This window comes from Bombus impatiens, unplaced genomic scaffold (genome assembly GCF_000188095.3).
Source record: "Bombus impatiens unplaced genomic scaffold, BIMP_2.2 scf_1096, whole genome shotgun sequence".
Classification (NCBI taxonomy): domain Eukaryota; kingdom Metazoa; phylum Arthropoda; class Insecta; order Hymenoptera; family Apidae; genus Bombus; species Bombus impatiens.
In genome coordinates, this window is record NT_177515.1 from 87464 (window position 1) to 109056 (window position 21593).

General features: G+C 39.8%; 1 protein-coding gene across 7 annotated transcripts; it reads right to left on the reverse strand.

Annotated features, from left to right (window-relative positions):
* Positions 1–344: 344 nt before the first annotated feature.
* LOC105681508 (14-3-3 protein zeta) lies at positions 345–21479 on the reverse strand. Of its 7 annotated transcripts, none has more exons than XM_033323658.1 (5): positions 20767–20791; positions 9016–9323; positions 8140–8263; positions 7020–7183; positions 345–5422 (listed from the first exon to the last, which is right to left on the reverse strand). In XM_033323658.1, the coding sequence occupies exons 2-5, from the start codon at positions 9313–9315 to the stop codon at positions 5267–5269; spliced, it is 744 nt and encodes a 247-aa protein (XP_033179549.1). In that variant the 5' UTR covers positions 9316–9323; positions 20767–20791; the 3' UTR covers positions 345–5266. The 7 variants fall into 7 exon arrangements, with proteins under 7 accessions (XP_033179549.1, XP_024226861.1, XP_033179550.1 ...); XM_024371093.2 differs by lacking the exons at positions 7020–7183; positions 20767–20791 and adding exons at positions 5868–6031; positions 13842–14108; XM_033323659.1 differs by lacking the exons at positions 7020–7183; positions 20767–20791 and adding exons at positions 6441–6604; positions 13842–14108.
* Between the last annotated feature and the right edge of the window lie 114 nt (positions 21480–21593).

Here is a 21593-nt window from a genome sequence, read left to right on the forward strand (position 1 = left end):
GTCGATTGTATGTAAAGACTTGTATAATTATTTTGCAGTAGGATTCTTTTCTTGAAAAAATGCACGTATGCGAGTACGTATGCAAAAATAAAAAATTATGACGCGACACAAGAATGTAAGGATCTACATACGGATACTTATTAAAAGCCAACTAAATTACTATATTTTCGTAGTCGAATATACAAACATACATATTTTCGTATAAACTTTGAAAGTTAACAAGATGTACAAAGACATCGCGAACCCATTCAATGGCTAAGTTCTTAATTTCAATATAGGTTACCAAAATGTTGCAACACTGCTTTTTCTTTTATTTCAAGAGGGTTAAATTTAAGTGAATATCGTTAATACACAATCTGTTTTATTAAAAACCAATCCCCTCCACTTCTAGGCTTTTATTCGCTCGAATCAGTGTTGAAAATGATATCAAACAATTTTCATTTCACATCCAATCGAACCTATTTTTACCTATTTTCTAATTCTCTTCAGTATCTACATAAGATGGATCTCGAATCAATGATACCGAAGATAAATTATGACGAAGCTAGCGAGCATGAAAACGATAATAATAATATTAATTGTAACGAAGAATTCTTACTGTATAGGAACATTGTGCTTACGTTGGCCTAGCCTCCGAAATCAAGTTTTCAAAATCTGTATTTAAAATACTGTTAAGGATGTAAGCGTTATTATGTTTTTGGACTTATTGACTCAATATAGAATATACTGTCCTTCCAGAACTTGATAATACTGGAAAGCAGAACAATCGAGATTATGGCTTTTCTGAGACATTTTATCAGAATTTATTATTTCGTGTAAACGTTTATAATAATTATAATTTACAATTACGATGATCGATGATAAATACAAATAGAACAACATAACTCGGGACGAGGAAACTAGGAAAATGTAGCGGATGAATATTTGAAATTTGCGATGGCTAGCTTTCTCCACGAGGAGAGAGAGAGAAAGAGAGAGAGAGAGAGAGAGAGAGAGAGAGTGAGTGAGTGAGAGAGAGAAATTTTACGAATCGAGATATTATATAATTATTAAAGTGAAGGACAATGTTTTACCATTTGTTGTTATAACACAGTGATAAATATTTCGATAATCAAATTACTAATCTAAACTTTTACAATGATCGAGTAAAAAGTAAATAGAAACGAGAAAATGAATAAAGGAAATGAGCGCAGGAAGGATTCAAATAAGAAAATTACAAAAATTGTACATCACCCCTTCGTAACCCGTAAGAGATCTTCAATCTCTTTATCTACAAAGTAAATTTACGACGATGTCATTAATAAAAGAAAAAAAAAAAAAAGATATATGTATATATACATACTCGAAGATCAAAATATTGAAGGAAAAAGATATATAAATCGATTACAACGAATTAATGCTCCTTGTAGTAACAAGGATATAAGGACAAATGTTGATGGAACGCCGATGGTTTAGGAATTCCAAAAGGGCCAAGGAGAAAGAAAGAGGAATTGAATATTACTAAAGATGCGCTGCGCGAGACCGGTATTAAAGAACAATATATGTAGTTGCCTTCAAAGAATGGTGTCAATTTCCTTTTATAATATCTACCCGAACTCGCTTAACTGGTTCATTTATAGTTGGATTTAAGAAGACTCTCTCGGGAACCATTCTGCATAATTTTATCGTACCATTCTTAGTTCTCAGTCTCTTTTGCATCGGTAACTAATACTTGCGTAAACCGATAGAAAACGCACATTAAAAGGAATAAAATTATCAATCACGGATTCAATCGGTACTTTTCGAACGAAATCGTAATCTACGGATTAGTATTGATTTCCCACGTTGCTATTCGGAATCGATTTTATGGATACCTCTGCAAAATCGACTCGTTTTCGTACTCCAACTTCGTTCATTCATACTCTATTGTGTGTTCAATGCGACAGAAACATGGACACATTAAAAAGTACAACATATTTGGGGAACGTTTACCCACGCAACACACGCTGTAATACCGATAATCGTTATTTGTTTCCATATGGTAAACATTTACGTATATTATTATATGTTTTGTGTCTGTATATGTAAGTCTACGCCTGTGTGTTTAGGGTAAGCGCGCGTATTTTACATACACTTAAAAGTATCCATGCATACGAGACGAAGAATATGTCGAGTTCATTCTACCGAGACAGGTAGATTAGGACCTAATGGAATGGACCGAACCAGAGGCGGATGGTGGATTTCTAAGGATTTCAACCGACTATGTAACAATAGAAACAGAGTAAAAAAGAAACGAAAGCGAACAAATATTTAACGTTTATTTATTTTTAATATTGTAAAAAAGAATGATTGGTTTTAACATAGAAACAAATGGAATTTCGTTTATTCGATCGGCGAAAATTAGGAATTGTTACTTAGAATTTAACTAAGATACAAAACGGACTTGCCATAATTCTCAAATAATTAGAAGTACTTGATTCATACATATATACATGTTAATCCGCCCCTGGACCGAACGTATCCGTTGCATTTGGACGCGATCGATTTATCGTTATCGTTATCGTTTGACTCTTCCCATTTTTAAAATGGCAACGTTCGTCCCTTTTATCAAGGTTTCGTTTGAGCCGATCACAGACCGTTACACGTCTTTGTGATCTGCCGTTTGAATACGTCACCCCGAGATACCAAAAGAAACATGTTGTTTGATAAGTTGTGATGGTTGATGGTATAGGTCACTATATAGGTGATCGATCAAGATCTATAATGGAGCTTTTATCCGTTAAGGAACAAACGGAAAAAAATTCATTCCGCCAACTTCGCATTTTTTTTACATTAACCGAATTCATAGATAATGCTCTGCTTAGAAGAAATTCTGTAAAGTTATTAATATAAATTTGCAAAATAGCAGGATATAACGAATTATCCTCGAACTCTATCGACAAATTTCACGAGATCGATCATGCCGACAAAAAAAGCTGATTATATATATATAATATATATACATGCATACACTCACGCACATACATATATACAAATGAGTATAGATGCTTGCGTACTTGCGTATGTATGTTAAAATTAAGGAGAATATGATTTTTTTTTTACACGCGTACACATAATTTGTTCTCGTTTTCTTTTTTTTCCTTTCGTTTATCATGACATTAGTAATCGAGTTTCCGGTAAATATCTGTTGTATATATATTATTGTGTATAATATATGTATATATATTATAACATATATACGGAAGAGAGGGGAAGAAAGAAAGATAGAAGAGAGGAGAGGAGAGGAAATGGAGGAGGCGGAGCATAACGAGAGAAAGAGAATCACAGCTTGTGAGAATTATTGTAGTTAAAAATCAGGACAGAAGAAATATCGAGAGAAATTTCTTAAGAGGTAGTCACGTATCGATTGGCTGTTTAAGTAATCAAAATCAAGCGTCCCCTTCCTTCTCAGATATTCACGCGTTAGCAACGGACGGTCATGGCGTACGATGGATAAAAATGCATTCTTAAAGTTATGTGCTTCACTCACCTCGATAATACAGCAACTATGATAAGGACAAAAATTCGAATTTTGAAAAAATATTTAAAAGCAAAAGAGTCGTTTTAAACGTGTCAATTATAAACCATACACACACGGGTACGCGTACACATAAAAAAGATGGAATAGAAAACAGGAAACGAATATGCACGCAAAATGTAGTATTCTGTACTCGCGTGCACGCGTGTGTATGCATAAGACTTTTTCGTGTACTACTAACGTGCAATATGTAAAAAGTATTAAATGTAAAAATTAAGTCACCACTGATGTGTTGGAACTTAATAACTTAATGTATTTTTACTCTCCTTTCTCCTCCTGCGTTCTTCCCTTCGTATAATAATATCGTACTTGCTAGACAATGTGAAATTTAATTTAATGACAACTGGATATAATGTAATTAGATTCATGCGTGCTTTTTTCCTTTCACTTCGTTTCTTCTCGAATCTCTGTTTCGTTTAGCGATACTTTAGATGGTAAATAGTGAGCAGATTTGGGAGTAGTGACAGTGTTTCGTGGCTGTTTCTCGCATCCCGCGTCTCATCTGAACAGCGATATCGATACAGGTTTCTGTTTCTACATACCCGTCAAAGACTAGTTTATTCGACATTTTACCTCCATCGGTCACGATTTCGACAGCATCATTTACACCCCGTAATCTACTAGCGATTACCTCTTTCTCTCTTATAACGTTACATATAACATTTTCGTTCTCTTCTATACTCTTCGATACTATCTTTTATACTACCTTATCGTCGTACGATGAGACAGCGTTTGCGAAATTCTCTCTGTCCTTTCCTCTGTTCATCCACAATTTGTTTTCTCCCGTTCTTCCACACAAACACGAGTCAATAACGCTTCCCTCGGATAAACTTGTTGTCAAGAGATCGAGTAACTCTCACGACTCGACCGCTTCCTTTCGTTAAGGGCCGCGCGAGGCGTGGTTACGCAATATCCTACGTTAATTTCGCATAAATTCGCTAATTTTTTCCTTGGCCTTTTGTTATCTTCTCTTCGTTTCTCTCTCTCTCTCTCTCTCTCTCTCTCCCCTTTCTCTCCATCCCCCCTCCCCCTCCTGTCGTAGATCGACACTCCTTTTGAAATTGAATACTCAAATTCAAAACTTTTGACGAGTGGCAATAGCGAGTATATTCAGCGACCGGCACGTGAATCGATCCTTTAGGAAAGGATACGGTCGAGAACGAGATTCTCTCGTGTTCGAGCTTTCGAATCGGGCGTAACAGCTGTGGCGGTGGCATTGGCAGCAGTGTGCGGTCGCGTTAGAACAAAGAGGTCGTGACTTTCGAGGAGGAGATTAAAAAAATAAGGATGCGGAAAAAAGGCGACGTTGCCCTTGCGAATGTGGCATTGAAGAAAGGTGGAAGGAAGTAAGGACGTAAAGAAGGAAGGCAGGAAAGATGAAGAAAAGGGTGGGAGAGAGAAAGGATGGGAGGCATAGAGGGCGACATAGAGGGGAAACCCGAAGAGGGATAAGACAGAATAATAAAACGAGGAGTAAGAGCGATAGGATAGTAAAACTGACAAGATAACGAAGATTGTTAAACGGAATGAGAAAAGAATAAAAGTGACAGGGAAGGAGGGACAGGGCAGCGAGGTACGCGAAGGACGAAAGGACAGGCGAATGAATAAATCGATCTCGGGTGGATGGATGGGTGAGCACTTCAAGGGACGGGGGGACGATAGAGAATAGGATGTTCTTATTAGGTTAGAAAGGACTTAAGCTTAGGAAGGTTAGTTATCTCCACCCTCCTGTGCTTCGTCCGCATCGCCCTGCGTGTCACTGGTCCAAAGAGTGAGGTTGTCGCGTAAAAGCTGCATAATTAGCGTGGAATCTTTGTAGCTGTCCTCGTTAAGTGTGTCCAGTTCTGCGATCGCATCATCGAACGCCTAAAACATTTATGCAAACGTTAAACTGGATAAAACGTACATTCCGCGTTCATTTCAATTTACACACACGATTTTATTCGGCAATCGCGCCAAAACTACAGGAACCGCATTCTTTCAATCACGCGAGATCACACATTCGTGCAAAGCATTAACCAATTTCTATTAGAGATAGAAAATGTTACGAACATATACGTATTAAATGCGTATGATGCGGAATGGTTACCGGATACAGTGGAGACTAATTACAGCAATAATCACACCAAATATCGAAGGAGCTTCTTTCTTTCTGTTGTTTTTTTATGGGTTAGTATGCACTCAGTAACATAGCATTTACCGCACAGTACCACGACACACTGATGTCAATTGTAAATTATATAAAGTACGTTTATTTGTTTAACCTATGATAGTCATCCAACCAAGCATCAAACTGTCGATTATCCCTAACCTGTTTGGCAAGATGACAGGCTCTAGCCGGAGAATTAATAATTTCGTAATAAAAAACGGAGAAGTTGAGTGCAAGACCGAGCCTGATGGGATGCGTAGGCTGCATTTTTGATTTTGCTATGTCAAACGCTTCTTGATACGCTTTCTGTGAATCCTCGACTACCGCTGCAATGCAAACCGAGAAATCTAAATTATAACTTTCATAAATTTCGAGATAGCGCATAACCTCTGTCGAGGTACATTTGTATAAGTGTATGTGTGTGTATGTGTGTGTGTGTGTGTGCACGTCGGAATCGGAAGGAATAAAAAATAGGGAGAAGGAACCAATGGAGCGACTATCCAACCCCTGTGCGCAACTAAGTTTCTCGGGTTAAATATTCATACACGAGTTCGATCACGAAGCTTAGAATACACGCCGACAAGTTGTAAAAGTAAAAGCGTCTTCCCATCGAAAGATAAAGTAAAATCATATTTTTGCCTCCACTGCATCACCACCGCCGTCGTCTTTCCTATTGCAACTTTCCACGATTGCTGTGAACACTACCGACATCATCCTCGTTTTTATAAATTATACCTGTTTGGCCAGCTGGCAGGCCTTGTCTGGTGAGTTGATGATCTCGTAATAAAAAACGGAGAAGTTGAGAGCAAGACCGAGCCTGATGGGATGCGTAGGCTGCATTTTTGACTTTGCTATGTCAAACGCTTCTTGGTACGCTTTCTGTGAATCCTCGACTACCGCTGTAATGCAAACCGGGAAATCCATATTACAATTTCTACAAACGTATACATAGAACGTGACCTCCCTCTATCGCGATATATATGTAAGGGGACCTTGGGATAGGAAGAACGAAGAGGAAACGGGAAAAGAAACGAGCATCCAGCTCGCCTGAATTCTACGCGAACATTTACAGTATTCGTTATGGTGTACGTGAGCGTACTATACGGTTGTGCGAACAAAAAGAAGTCGACCAGAGCTTAGATACACGACAAGTTGGAAAGGTTAAAGTGCCTCTTCCATCACCCCATAAACGATAAAGCGGAATATCATGTTTTTTGCCTCCACTGCATCACCACCATCCTTTCGCATCTTTCCGCGATTGCTGTAAACTCTATTATCGATATGCGTATCAACCCTCGCCTTTGTGAATTATACCTGTTTGGCCAGCTGGCAGGCCTTGTCTGGAGAGTTGAGGATTTCGTAATAGAAAACGGAGAAGTTCAGGGCGAGACCTAGCCTGATCGGGTGGGTAGGCTGCATCTTTGACTTGCTGATTTCGAACGCATCCTGGTATGCCCTCTGACTGTCGTCTACCACGGCTGAATATATTACGTGCAAAATTATCAGCAAAATTTCAATCTTTTCGTAATCGTCGATATTTCGAATTTAACACCGATGGTACCTCGATACATAGTCATCTTTAATGTTTCGCAGATAACGTGACGATGATACCGATACTAATAATAATAATAATATTAATAATAATAATAATAATAGTAATAATGACAACAACATAGATACAGAACGATCTGATACACGCTAACCGACATCAATTTACGAAACTCGTAATTCGACTTGTCCGCGTTTCAAACTAATTTCGAAAGAAACGACACCTCTCTCTCTCTTGTTTCTGTATGTTATTATGTGAATTTAACATCGAATATACACGAGCGAAATGAAACGTAACAGACGTTTTTGTCATTATCGAGAAAAATATACGGCGTTAAATTCCACCAACGTTTTAGGAACGTTTTTCTGTTCAGGTGTAACGCGTTATACACAGATATTCCGACATAGGACGAGCGTCATGGAATTTTTCAAATCCACTTAAATCTAAGAATATATCAGAGAGTAGTTTCAACGAAGAACACCTGCCGTTGCAGCTGTGCTTCCTTTTTTCTTTTTTTTTTTTTTTGAAGTACAACTACGAAGACGGTCACAGGTACGAGAGCATTGTGCGACACCTTTCTATTCGAAGAAAGACGTATATCGATTCTCTCGTACGAATTCAATGTCAGATTACAGACAGTGTATCTTCGATAGTGCAATTACTTTCAAATTACCATGTATCTCAAAGAAACTTTGTAACGCGAGAAAGAAGAAAAAAGAAAAAAGAAAAAAGAAAAAAAAAGAAAAAACAAAATCTCACGTCGTATTAACGCTTTAGAAGAGCGTCGATGAAAAATCAACTTCGACTAACAGTGATTATTAATCGGAATCGGTAAAGTTGTAGTTGTATAGCTGTTAGTAATTTATCGCATTACCAGATACATACCATTTCTGGTTTCTCCGGTAGCGACTTCTGCGAGATACCTGTAGTAGTCGCCCTTCATCTTGAGGTAGAATACTTTACTCTCGGCATTACTAGCCTTAGGGATCAGGTACTTATCAAGGAGTCCCTGCAATGTTGACAGTGCGATCAATTTTTACATATTTTCCCCTCTATTTAAATATTTACATCGATTTTTCTGTCTATTTATACGTGATGTCGCACAAAAATGAAAATCTCCGTTTCCATCGTATATACGCGAGTATACGACGAATATGCCAGTGAGTATTGGGAAACACTCCGGTGCTTTCCGTTTTCCAAACGCTCGTCGCTATAGCGGCTTGAAATATTAAACGCGTTTATGTAAATTTGTTTCGAATATTTGAACACGTCGCATCAAGCTAATCGCTATCAAAGCAAATTCAATCGCGATAAAGAAAGATGTTCTCGCGATTACTGGAACAAGTTTTGTCACGCTCGTTGGACGACGAGAAAAGATCGCAAGACGAGCTATTGGACAAGGAGCCGAGCCGGTGGTAATCAAGCCACGTGAAATCCAAACCGATGAGCGATCTTTGCTTTTGCCAGCCATGGAATACGCAGACGCGACAGAAAGGATCGTTCACCGATGTAAGACGATCCATTTATAAACACCAAAAGCCAGCTACTGCTCCGTGGACGTGTTAAATCTACCATATCAGAATGTTCCGACCAGAATAATGCACGTATCGTAGTTGATCGTGTGCGTCTCATCCACTTAAGAAGGAAATACGCAAACATTTCCCATTTATGTGAATTTCGTTATTCGTCAAATCGAAATTGCATAATAATAATTCGTAATAAAATGTGTAAAAGAGAAGTGAAAAAGGAGGGAATTCTTACCAATACGTCATAACAGATTTCACGCAGCTCCTTCTCAACCTTTTCCCTATATTCCTTGGCCATCTGCTGTTTGCGCTCAGAACCTTCGGTTTTCTGCTCGATGGAGGAGATGACTCGCCACGAGCTACGTCTTGCACCAACGACATTCTTGTACGCTACCGACAACAAGTTCCTTTCCTCGTTCGATAACTCGACTCCTGTTTCGGTGACTGCCTTCATCGCGGCTGCCATATCATCGTACCTTTCTGCCTGCTCGGCGAGCTTTGCACGCTGAACCAATTCCTCCTTATCGACGGACATTGTGTCGGCTAGAAAGCAAAAATCTCGATATACAGAGCTAAACAAACAACGAGGGAATTCAGTCAGGCGTAATTGAAAGGACGAAGAAAACATTATTGAAAAGGAAAAGAAAAGAGAAGAGAAGAGGAGAGGAGAGGAGAGGAGAGGAGAGGAGGTGTGTACATAACGTACATCGACACAGGCGTAACGGTACAACACAGTTGGATTAACTCGCGGCTTCAATGTCGCTGAGTTCCTTTTCTCATCTATCCGGGAGTCGCTGGTACGCGCGTGAGAATAGATTTCACCGACGCGTTTAGAACACAGAGTATGACGTACTCGGGCCGTGCGCGCGTGTGCTTCAACCTAACTGGCCTCGTTCGCACATAGTGTCGCGAGTATTTTCTTCCTTCTTCTTCGAAAAGAAATAGGGAATTTCTTCTTCGAAGCTACGGATGAGCAGATGTTTCGAAAACGCAGTTACATTCTCCTTTTATTCGGTTTGGTAACGGTCATTGACAATGGATTTACCCGAAAGAGAAATTCGGTCTTTCTCAGCCTTGACCATGAACGTCGCGTGCACCTTTAGCTCTACACCAAACATTTTTACGTTCTAAATCAAATCGAATTGAATATAATGGATTTCACTGTTTGATAAAAATCTACGTTTCTCTTGCGATCAACGACCAATTCAATCGATTTAATGCATAAAACTATTTCACGTTGAAAACTTGAACTTTTAATTAATTTTTCGCTATTTCCAACCATTTTTATCCAATAATATCCATAATAATTATAATACTCTCTTATCACGATTCGTGTCTAGAAATTATGCACTCAACTAACAAATTATTTCCAATGGAATGATGTCATCGCGTGATTATTCCTACCGATTATGTTCAAAACGACACAAGCTGCTGCAAACGTTCCTTTTCCTGTTTCTATTAATACCGGTAGATTTTTATGTTCATTCGATCGATTTTTATCTGTTACATTTTTAAGCAGGATAGAAGCGAGTATAACGATTGTGAAATCTTCCATAAAATGATCGATCGATAAAGATCGCGCATAAATGGAAAGAATAAAACTTCAACGACATCTTTACTAACGTGGATATAATCGCATGGTAACGATGAGTCACTGCATCGGACCGCGTTACAACGCCAAACCGTAGTAGGCACACATCTAAACATCTCGACTCCTTTTAACACGTTCTACGACCGTTCGTCGACCGTGCGCGCGCACGCGCACCCGAGATCTTCAGTTTCGTATTTGTACGCGTTTTACCCTACATTCTCGATCTCAACGATCGTTAAGAACATCGATTCATAGATAGAATCAGCGAAAATCATCGACCACGATCAACAGTAACTAGAAAGAATCCATAATATCGGCACGGAGCTTTTATATCAGCTATATCGCATATGGCGCCTGATTCTCCCCCAATGAGTCACGGCGGCAAGGAACATCGTTGTGACGCGACGTAACAGGCAAATCTATATACTTCTCACGCGTACGCGTCGATTACAACTGCATCCAAGAATGAAAGTAATGAATCGCGGATTATACCGGAAACGATACCACCATTTCTCTACGCGTTCCCCTACCGATGTTTAACGACGTTTCCATTTGACTTCAAGCAGAGTCGTTTTCTACTCCCATTCGTATCGATCATCCTCCTTTCTTTCTCGTGCACACAAATAACGCGCAAACTCCGTTCGATTCACGTTTTAAGATTCCAGACGGCTCGAAAAAATCAATTAGCAAAGTAATTTCGAATACGACGATCTATCTCTATACATACGATAAATAAGGATTAATCCATCACTTATCGCGATAATAGCAGTAAAAAATTTGGAATTTGCTACAAGAAAATAAAACACGCTGTTCTTATTACCCTACTTCTAATCATAAGCTGAAACGCTGCTATAACATCAATCATTGGTATTCAAAGTAAGTAATTTTAAAAGCTGAAACATGATCGATTTCGTGTATGTGCGATATATGGTAAGTCTTTGTTATTAATTCCTCGAGCGAAATGCATTCTGTGCTACTTAAAGGGGTAACGAACAACGGTGTTTTACGTATCAATCAGTAAACATTTACATCATTGTCATAAAGCAACCATGAAGCAGCTCCTCCAAACGATTATTCGCAAAGCGGCGCACGCGTATTTTTCATAATTTGCGCATACCCAATTTACGAGTGCGATTCAACGTTGAAAAACAGATGAGCAATTTTTCGAAACTTGTTTTCTTTTAATGCGCCTTATCACGCTGGTAAATATAACGACGATGCAAGTTACGTAGAAACTGCGTATGAATCGTTATTGTCGCGATCGCCGTTCACATCCATTCATCTAATAGGACTGTTGGGACACGAGAACATTATGTCACCAGAAAAACTACCGTTTTTCTGTAAAAATGTGTATACGGCAATGAAAATTAGACTAAAATTTCTTGTTCGCGTGCTTCCGGTTCGTGGTATTTACTATGAACTATTATAAATCGGATTGGAACATTGCACCATGCAAAAAGATATTCAAGAATACGTTGGCTCACGCGACGTACAAGAAAAACGATTAATCGTAAATCTTATTACAAGATATACATTCATCGTTTTTCACGTTAATGTGCAAATAATCGATAAAATTATGTACGATGTAAGTAATCACAAGCTGGATTAGTAATCAAATCGAGATTCGATCGAGCATCTCGGAGAAAACATATATTCATGAATCGATATTACAAACTGAATGATACTAAAATGGCAAATTGCGAATCGAACGAGTTAATTTCTTCGAAATTTCGTATCATTTCTTATGGTTGTTATCATTGGTCGATTATTCGACAAGTAGCACGATCCGCGTGACGGTAGATAGACGGAAGGTCAAGCAGCCAAATTCTTCTTCGAAGAAACCCGGACGGAAATATTAAACCGGTAGGTGTATTCGACGTCCTATATTTAATCGCGCGCAATCACCTGGCTTTAGGTTAGCAGAGACTCGGCGACACTGTTGCCGGATCTACACGAGAACTAATGAGAAATCCCACGTTGCCAGTGAAATATTTCCGGCGCAAATTTTTCAACCGGATCGCGAATGAAACGTGACGAAATACATACAACTGTTTGTTCGAACTAACCGATATAAATTCTACGTCTACTTCTCTTGGTCAAACCTACTTCGATAAACGATACGAGCGATTAACGCGAAATACATATTTCGTGCTTCTTTTACAATTTCTTCATACCCTTATCTTTCTTCTTTCAAATGCCATAACGATTCTTACAATTCATCTCGTATTAACTTTGCATTTGGTCCTAAATAGGTCCCCATTGGCCGACCCCATCCATTACCTACCACGACTAATCCCACATTGCATTAAAAATCTCGAAAATGAAATAACTTATATGATATGATCACGAAAAAGCGATAATTTCAGTCACTGAGATGAATACTAATGAAGATGTCGCACGGATCGAAAAACGTGACATCTCTGTCACGTTGATAAAAATACGAATTTTATCGGCCGATTCTCATTTATCTATGTCTATCTATATCTCGTTATATTACGCGTTATATTCTGTACGATAAATTACGATTCTGTTAACGTACATTACGCTTACTTTAAATCGTTATTTTTCGCATTTAAACACATTAGCCAAAATTGATAAACTAAAGAAACAAGAGGAAACGAGGAGATTTAATAAAATTTTACCAGTTGCCACACGAATACGTTTCAAGAGGTAGAAAAAGACATTCAATTTAGACACGCAAAGTGGTAGCTTCCGTGGGAGGTGAGGAGCAAAACTGACGCTGTCAGGCCGAAGGTCAAACCCGCGAAACGCTTTGAAATAAAAAAAATTGTGTACATTTATCATGAATGATTTGAGGTTATGCTCGACGTAGTCGCGTATCTCAGCCGAAGAGGGAGCAGTCAAACGGAGCGCCACGGCGCTACTTTCACGAAGCGAGAGCGAAATTCCTTGTCTACGCTCTCTCCCTCTGTCTTTCTCTCTCTCCCTCTCTCCTTAGTTAACACGCCCCGTCCTCGAAGCGTTCACAACCGCTTCATGTCGCGATATGGACTTGAACAAGCCGAGGACAAAGAAACCAACAACGGGAACACCTTGCTTCCGGCGAAAAACGAATCGGCGTCATTGCGGAGACCGCGCCGATTCACTTCGATTCTACTGCGTCGCAGTATTATACCGCAGAGATCGATAACCGATTCACTCTCCTTGACTCGTTAGTTTAATCGTAGGAAAACGCGACACAAAGCGAAATTTCCAGCACATTCTCGAAATACTAATACGGCCTGCAAAAAGGAGGTTCGAATAAAGGAGATACGGAAGCAATCACTTGTGCCTTGGCATGCATGGCAAAGAACGAAGTCAAACGAAAAAGATAAAAAAAACTAAATAGGTAGAAAATAATTAGAGATTTAAGTAAATCGAGAGAGAAACTCGAAAGATAGAGCAGAAAAGTAAATGCGAGACATAGACTTATAGAAAAGAAGCAGAGCAACGAATCGTCGCAGTCTTACCTATATTTAAAGTCTTTTGTACAATAAATACTTAAATAAATATACGATCAGCGTATTCCGTAGTTTCGCGTAAAATCGGGAGGGGGGCCGAAAACTGACTAGACTCTCGGTACTGCTAGTTCTTTTTTGTTCAGGGGGGTAAAGAGCGAGAGCGTATTACGCGGAGAAACTACGCCGGGTCTTTTTCCTCAGTCACTCAGTTACGGTACCACACATCCCTCAGTGACCACTCCCGCACGACTGAGCCGGCAACGCTGCTCGTGGTGGGGACTCGGCGCGCCTCGTGCCCGGACTCGTCCGCATTCGGTTTTACTCGTCCTAGGTCGGTTTCCCTCGGTTTCCTTCGTGACCGAGCCGAAGTATTGATCGGTTCGCCCAGCATGGCCGGCTTGAAAGGTTGGGTGGGGCAGTGGCGCACGGTTGTCCCTGTCCCGGGACGCCAGCCATGGAATACGATGCGTAGCGTCGTATTGCGCTGCGCTACGCAGCGCTACGCGTTATATATTCTGCATATATACTTTCAATATCTCTTTCGCATGCATTCTATATCATTGCTCTTTCTTTTTTCATTCCTTTCCCTTCCCTTCTCCTCTCTTCTCTTCTCTTGTAGTTTCTTTTCTTTCTTCCTGCCTCATATCCCTTCAAACTTGTTTTCTCAAATTAAATCAATCGGATAGGTACATCCTTTTCTCCATCGCTTTTTACGTCAAGTCCACTTCTCTCATACTTTTTATTTTTCGTTAATTACGCTGTATAAGTTACCAAAATGTTATTTTCCATGGTTGTTTGGAATCGGTGAAAAATTGAAGTCGTGAAAAGTCGTAATAATTTTTTATCGATTTATGTTATATATGTACATATATATTTTCACGTATATATTAACGTTTCACACGTTTATTTGTATGCATAATTAATTGCATTTATATAATTATTACGATACTTTTAGAAAAAACACTTCGAAAAGATTCGAATGACGAAACCATTTTCCATTTTAATAAAAATGTATGCGAACAGTGAAAATTGAACTTGCGCGTAAAATCAAATCCTCAACGTGACGCGAAAACACGTGTATCATCACGTGATACGCAGTTCTTGCCGGCGAATCATTTTGAAAATATACGATGTATCAAATAAACATCCAAAGATATCGATTGATTTCTATTTTCATTTTAAATGAAACTACTTTTCGTCGTATGGTTCGCCAACTCGTAGCCTAAGTACGTAAACGTAAAATCAATTGCAGTACGTATTAAACGGTAAAACGGCATTCCGCAAAATCTTCTGGCCTCGAGGTTCGCTCTTTTCAATAATTTCTGAATTTTCATACAGATTCACGTCACGAACGCAGGTGCATATATTTTGATTTTTTTCCGGTAAATCTACAATATATGAGGTGAAAAAAAAGGGAGAGAGAAGGAGAAGACAAGCAGGAAAAAAAGACAAATTAAAAATAGGAATGCATTTGGTTCGATAAGAAAAAAAGACAAATGTGGACGATTCGTATCAACGAGAATACGAGTATAGAAAAAGTGGTAATTATGTAGAATACAATGGTTGTATCGAGAAGACGCGTACAAGAAGAGGTAGGTAGTTTTCGTCTCCTTTACTCTTTAGCTGGTTGGCGAAGCTAAAATGAAATATTGATCTGCGGAGGCGCGCGCAACCCCTGCAACCGACCCGCCCTTCTGCCTTGGCCACCATTTTCCATTGCTCACCCCCACCTCTGCTAATGCCGTTTTGCCATTCTTTGCCGAATCTTGTAGAAATAGGGTATTTATTTCGACCAATTGTTTCTGAGAAATTTTTTGGTAAAAGAAACAGATAAACCGATAATATAGTTCGTGGCTGAATCATTCAACCGTGCATTAAATCGTAATGCTTCTTTGTCCCAAGCGTTGTACCGTTTTTCATAGTTCTTTTACAACGAAACAACCTCTGGCTTCCATTTCGCGATCATCATACACTTGTAGGAATAATCTTCCTATCCTTTAATTAAGACAACGTAACCTTGAGCTGCTTGCGATCCTTTAAACTCTTGTCTTTCAAACAATCAAACTTTCGACATTTGAAAGCTATGCGATCAGACATCACTAGCTGTCGTTTAGCATCTAACATTGTTATTCGCACTTTCACTGGCCATAACAGGCAGTCCAAATACCTATCATAAACCAATCGAAAGCAGAGTAGCATCAAGCTAATTGTCTTCGGCAATCCTTAAAATGAGTCGCCTTTGACATGCTTGCTCTTACACATTGACGATGACCAAACAAACGAGTCGCAACGAGTCGATCGATAGTAATCGAGAAAATAAGAGACAAGTTCAAGCGTTACGTTTTCGTTTGATTCTTTCGTCGATTTATCATTGCTTGTTATTAGTGGTAGGTAGCGTATCGATATCACTGAATTTAACGTTTGAACGTTTCATACGAAACGACAGGTAATTCGATGGCAAACAATAAAGTAAAATAGTAGCTCCGCATGCACAACGTAAGTACGTTGATACAAACATGAGAGAGAAACAGGTGGGCAACGGCGTGAACTTGCCGTCTCGATTCAACCGTCTTCTTATTGCACGTAATAAAAACTCGGTAGCAAATACGAAGGAATTCTTCTAATTTCGAATCCATAGCGTTAAGACGTTGAGATGTAGCGAAGTAATTTAGTTACTGTCATTACGACTCTATCGATATCACTCTTCGTACAGTGCGAAACAACAAGAGATTAGATTTCACACTTCCGATTCGTACGGCACGAAGTATGTAATATTCCGATAAACACGTTAGATTCGAAAGGACATTATAGAATAATACGATATGCGATAAGCGTGAAATAAATTGCATCATAGACTGTGCAGTAGAGCGAGCGAACGTGGGTATGGTTGACAACCGTTGGAAGATCGGGTGAAATAAGTTGCGACGGACTGCGCATCAAAGTGCGTATAGTGATGCACGGTGTTACGTGAAGCACAGTGCGTGTCAAACGTTTAAGAGCGCGCGATATTACCGAAGAGAGCAAGTCGTTCGACGAGCGTCATGCGAGCGCGGTAACTGCAAGAACTTCGCAATTTTCGATTTCCAGATGACAAACCAGCTTATTCACGAGTGACTTCTTTTAGATTAAATTCAGCCGAAATTTGTAAGAGGGATACGGTTAAACGATATCGCTGCTTTTTCTCTGTTCCGCGTTTGCAGACGGGCAAATATTTGACGCAGAAACGAGCGGTTTTTCGCAGCACGTCGGTAGCAACCGATAAGGCAAAAGAGCTCGTTTGATCGTCGGTCGGCCATGAACGAGTTTCTCGTTTCACGCGAAGAACCAACTTGAATACGCCTTTTCGAGAATAGATGATCGATATAAACGTATCGAATGAAACGAAGAAAAAAGAGAGAGGTGCAGGCCATCGAGGATAGAGGAAGCGTAACTGTTACGACACTGACCCTGTACAGATGGACCGGCTTAAAACTGTCCTCGTATTTTTCAAGCTTCGTCGTGCCTAACGAAATTCTCCATTACCTCGTCGCGTCGTCGAGGCACCGGGCGTAGTCGCCAGACTCGAGGATATTTCGTTATTGATTTTCAATAGTATATGCACCATGCTATTTTTATTGCTGTGTTCTACAAGATTTGATAATATATCGAGAAACCAACGAGTAGGAACGATGAGTGAGCAAAATGCGAGTTATAGGTTCGTGAGAAAGCGTAAGAAACATTTGTATTTACGACGCAATGCAAATAAAACGATGGTAGGTGGAGAGCCGTGTCAACGCGCCAGACATCGGCAACCAGTTTCCGATTGAAATGCGTATAAAGGGCGAGCTTTTGCGAACCATCAACAACGCGTACTACAGGTGGTAGAGCGTAACGTGTAGGCGTGATATTTCAGCTGCTTCTATATTCTTTCGACTCTCATCTCCAACCAGGTGTATCTCTGCTCCCTTCGAACAAGTTCAACTCAATGATTTCCACCATCTATTCGACGAAATCTACATTCTCCGTTGCTTCTTCCTTGACCATCTTGCTGTTATTCCCACGACTTACGTTTAATTTTACAATTAAGGGAAAACGAAAAGAAGGAAGAAAAGGGAGAACCATGTGAAAAACTCGTGCTTATTTAACACGCTGTTATTGCCGGTGTTCGAATGGCTAACTCGGGCAACAGACGTAGCAAGTGCGTGCTTGCACCGCTGCCATTCACTCGTCTTCTAATACACGCGTCTTCCGTTACGCTCGATATTTTCATTCACCTACGACGAAATCTTATGCCAACTTGAGTTCATCGAGCACACCAACGAGGTGGGGGAAAGGTTGACTGCAACGGGTCAGACTTCTTTCGACTTTTATGCTACTCTACTACTAGCTTCTTCTAGTTTCACGTTCGACCACACACACACACGTACACGCGCACGCGCGCGTCCGCACGCAAAAGTTGTCGATAAAAGGGATAAAATCGCAAACGCTCCTGCCGCATTACGATTTATACAAACCGAATAGTTTCCGTACCAAAACGATCCGCCTCGACAAATCGATCACTAGATTTATGATTCAGATCCTATCAACTAGATTCTATCAAACGTACGAAAAGTTATCGAACCGGACACGTTACTCCTCTCAGACTATCAGCAAAAATCAGATCCGATTATTCTTGAAAAAATCGAGCAAAAAACATCGTGCGCAATTGGTATTTACGTTAGAGGTGGCGTGCGTACATTCGAAGAAACGAAACACAGCGCCAGCTATACAGGATGAACTCGCGCGAGTTTCTGCGTCAGCCGTCTTGGAATAGCGAATGATGTCAAGCTCGCTGCTTCGATTCGGTTCAGCTCGTTCGTTCACGAGTTGGCCGAATACACACGATACTTCGCGATACATTCGCTGAACCGAGAGGATCTTTCGAAACTTTGAAACTCTATAATACCGACTAGTCGAATCGATATATCGACGTTACTGAAACATCATTAGCTACAAGAACAAAAAATAATATGCGACGCTTGCTCGAACGTCTTAGACTCGGGCAACCAATTCGGAGACGTTTGAAAACATGGTAACGTAGGAACGATACGAAAAAGCGAATAGTGCAAACTGCTGCAAGCACACCTATGCTAATAAAAAACCTCTACGATTATATCTTCTTATCGTCAATAACTCGCAAATAACGTCGATATTTTGCGGAAGGATGCTTAACATAAACAATTACGTAAAAATATTTCCGAATGAATAAACAAGCGTGTCACTCGAATAAAACTAATAATTTCATCGAAAGTCTGTCTAGTTGATTCTTTTTAAACAAAAGAAAACACTACTCGATTTAGTCGTTAGCAGTAAAGAGAATGTAGAAAAGTTCAGATGCGATCACTCGTCAAAATGGCAATACGATCGTGAACAACGATTAAAGAGACACGCGACGTTCTTGTCGTATCCAAGATACCTTATTAATCGGTAAAATTCAATTTCCGACCGTACACGATACTCGTACCATACACACTTCCACAAATTTCGATCGCAGCCACAAAGTGTTATACCTATGGTCCGTCCATGGAACCATAAAATCGATAGCTGACTACCCGTTCGATAACGCGTTTAATTACCGTTTTCTCTCATTGACAGTTGTCCTTGATATATAACACTACATGTAACAACACGACCACCGAGACTTTCTTCAACCTCTAACAAGCAAGAACTTGTTTGTTTTTAACCGACTAGTTTTAGCCGTTTAGTTCATAGCGTCACGTTAAAAGAACGAACAATGGTAGATAAGGGTAGCGTTCAGCAAGAACAACCCCCTGATATTGCTCGGTCAAATTCTTGAGCATACCGATCAACAACTCGAGACCGCACGCATACTCGCCAATTTATTATTACTTATAAACTTAGCGCGACAACTATCATTCGAAGCTTTTCTCGCGTTATTTCGGGGTTTTTCATTTCAAATTCGAACTTACAATAGTAGCACGCCAAATTACCGAATTATGGAAAGAAAAAAATAAGAGAAATGATGATCGAACGAAGGGACGGTCAGACTGGAAAAAAGAAGAAGTAGAACATTGACATGAATCGATAGAATTACCGTGCCAACGATGTTTACGACTTTTTCAATAAATTTAGAAATGGAATGGAAAACACCTTGAAATAACAAAATGGCAAACTTATGAAACACACCTATATGATAACGAGCGAGCCTTAATAAGTAAGCTTACGGGAACGAAAATCTGTCGTCGGTACTATCGTCATCGCCATCGTCATTGTTGACCTTGGCAAAAGCAGTAAACTTTACCTCAATTCGAGTTGTTCGATGACCGAGAAAGAGTAAAAGAAAGATGCGAGAAAGGGAATTCACGGTCCTCCACTACGAACAAATGCCTAAGTACCTTCTACTAAAATTGCCGTTCACCAAAAATGAAAGATAATTCGCTATAAGCTAATTGAAGAGAGAAGGTAGAGAATGGCGCGTTACTGCGTCCAATCTTTTTCGTGGAAATACTTTACGGAACTGAATGACGTACTACATATTTTGAGAAAAATGGACGATTATGAACTGCGCGCGTGTTATGTCGGTCAATAATGAGACAGTACATAAATTTATACATAACCTAACGCACGGGAACTAAAATCGAATGTTACTATTGATGGATACCTATATTACGTATATGGACTTGGGTGTTTATCAGGCAAGATGTGTCGACGCAATATCGAAAGCACGATGATCGGTTCACCTGTCAAAGGGCGTGTGCTCGGCACAACGCCTTTACGAAGATGGAAAGCGCGTGTCGTGCTTTAACACGATTTCAAGCGGAAGCAGGCCAAATACATATTGTACGCGAGAGAACAAGCTAAATCTACTACGCAATGTATCTCCGATTTCTCCGAACCATATAAGGGATCAAATATTGCAAGCAAATATTAGTTGTAATATCGATCCAACACTTACGCGGTTAGTTGTCATATCAAGAAATTCCTATGTTCGATGAAAACAACTGCCAATACGTTAACTATCGTGTAGGTATACGGTAGAGCGAGATTTGAAACTAATTATTTTTTCGATTCTTTTTAAGCATAAAATGTATAATTTCATCACCAACTATACAACTAAGATGGCGGCAATTATCTTGTTCGTTAGGGCTGTCGCGTCGCGTGCGTCGCATCCGCTGTGAGCGGCAAGTGACTACCTTCAGACCACCTTTTTATCGTACTGGAATCTAACGAACTTTATTAAAATGATAATTCGTTCGATAAACGAAACGATATGATGACGTATATCAAACGAGAACGAGTCGAAATGAACGATTTCGACTACGAAAATGTAATAAAACGACCAAGTTACAAGTTATTTCGAGCAACTTGTGAAAAAGATCAGGCGACTGCATGGCTACGGGGTCTACACGATCCGCGTTCAATTACACTTCGTATTATTTACGGGCGATATTTTAAAAGACATTGCGTGCAATGACCTCTGCTTCACTTGTACACACGCATATAATTACGTTTGAAAAAAGACTCACCTTTAGAGTGTTACAAACGGCCTAGAAAGTCGAGGCTTCGGCGTATTCAACGGCTCCCGTCCACTACGATCTCACAGAGTGCACTGGCGCAACGAGCGGAAGCCGCCATCTTGAACTGCATTCACTTGACGCTTTCCGTCCGTTCGAAATACACTTCTCTACCATTCCCGCCTTTTCTCAACTCTATCGACAAACTATTAATTCGCTTGTGTGCATTTGACAAAATCAATTATTTTACATTTTTCCAAATATCTTT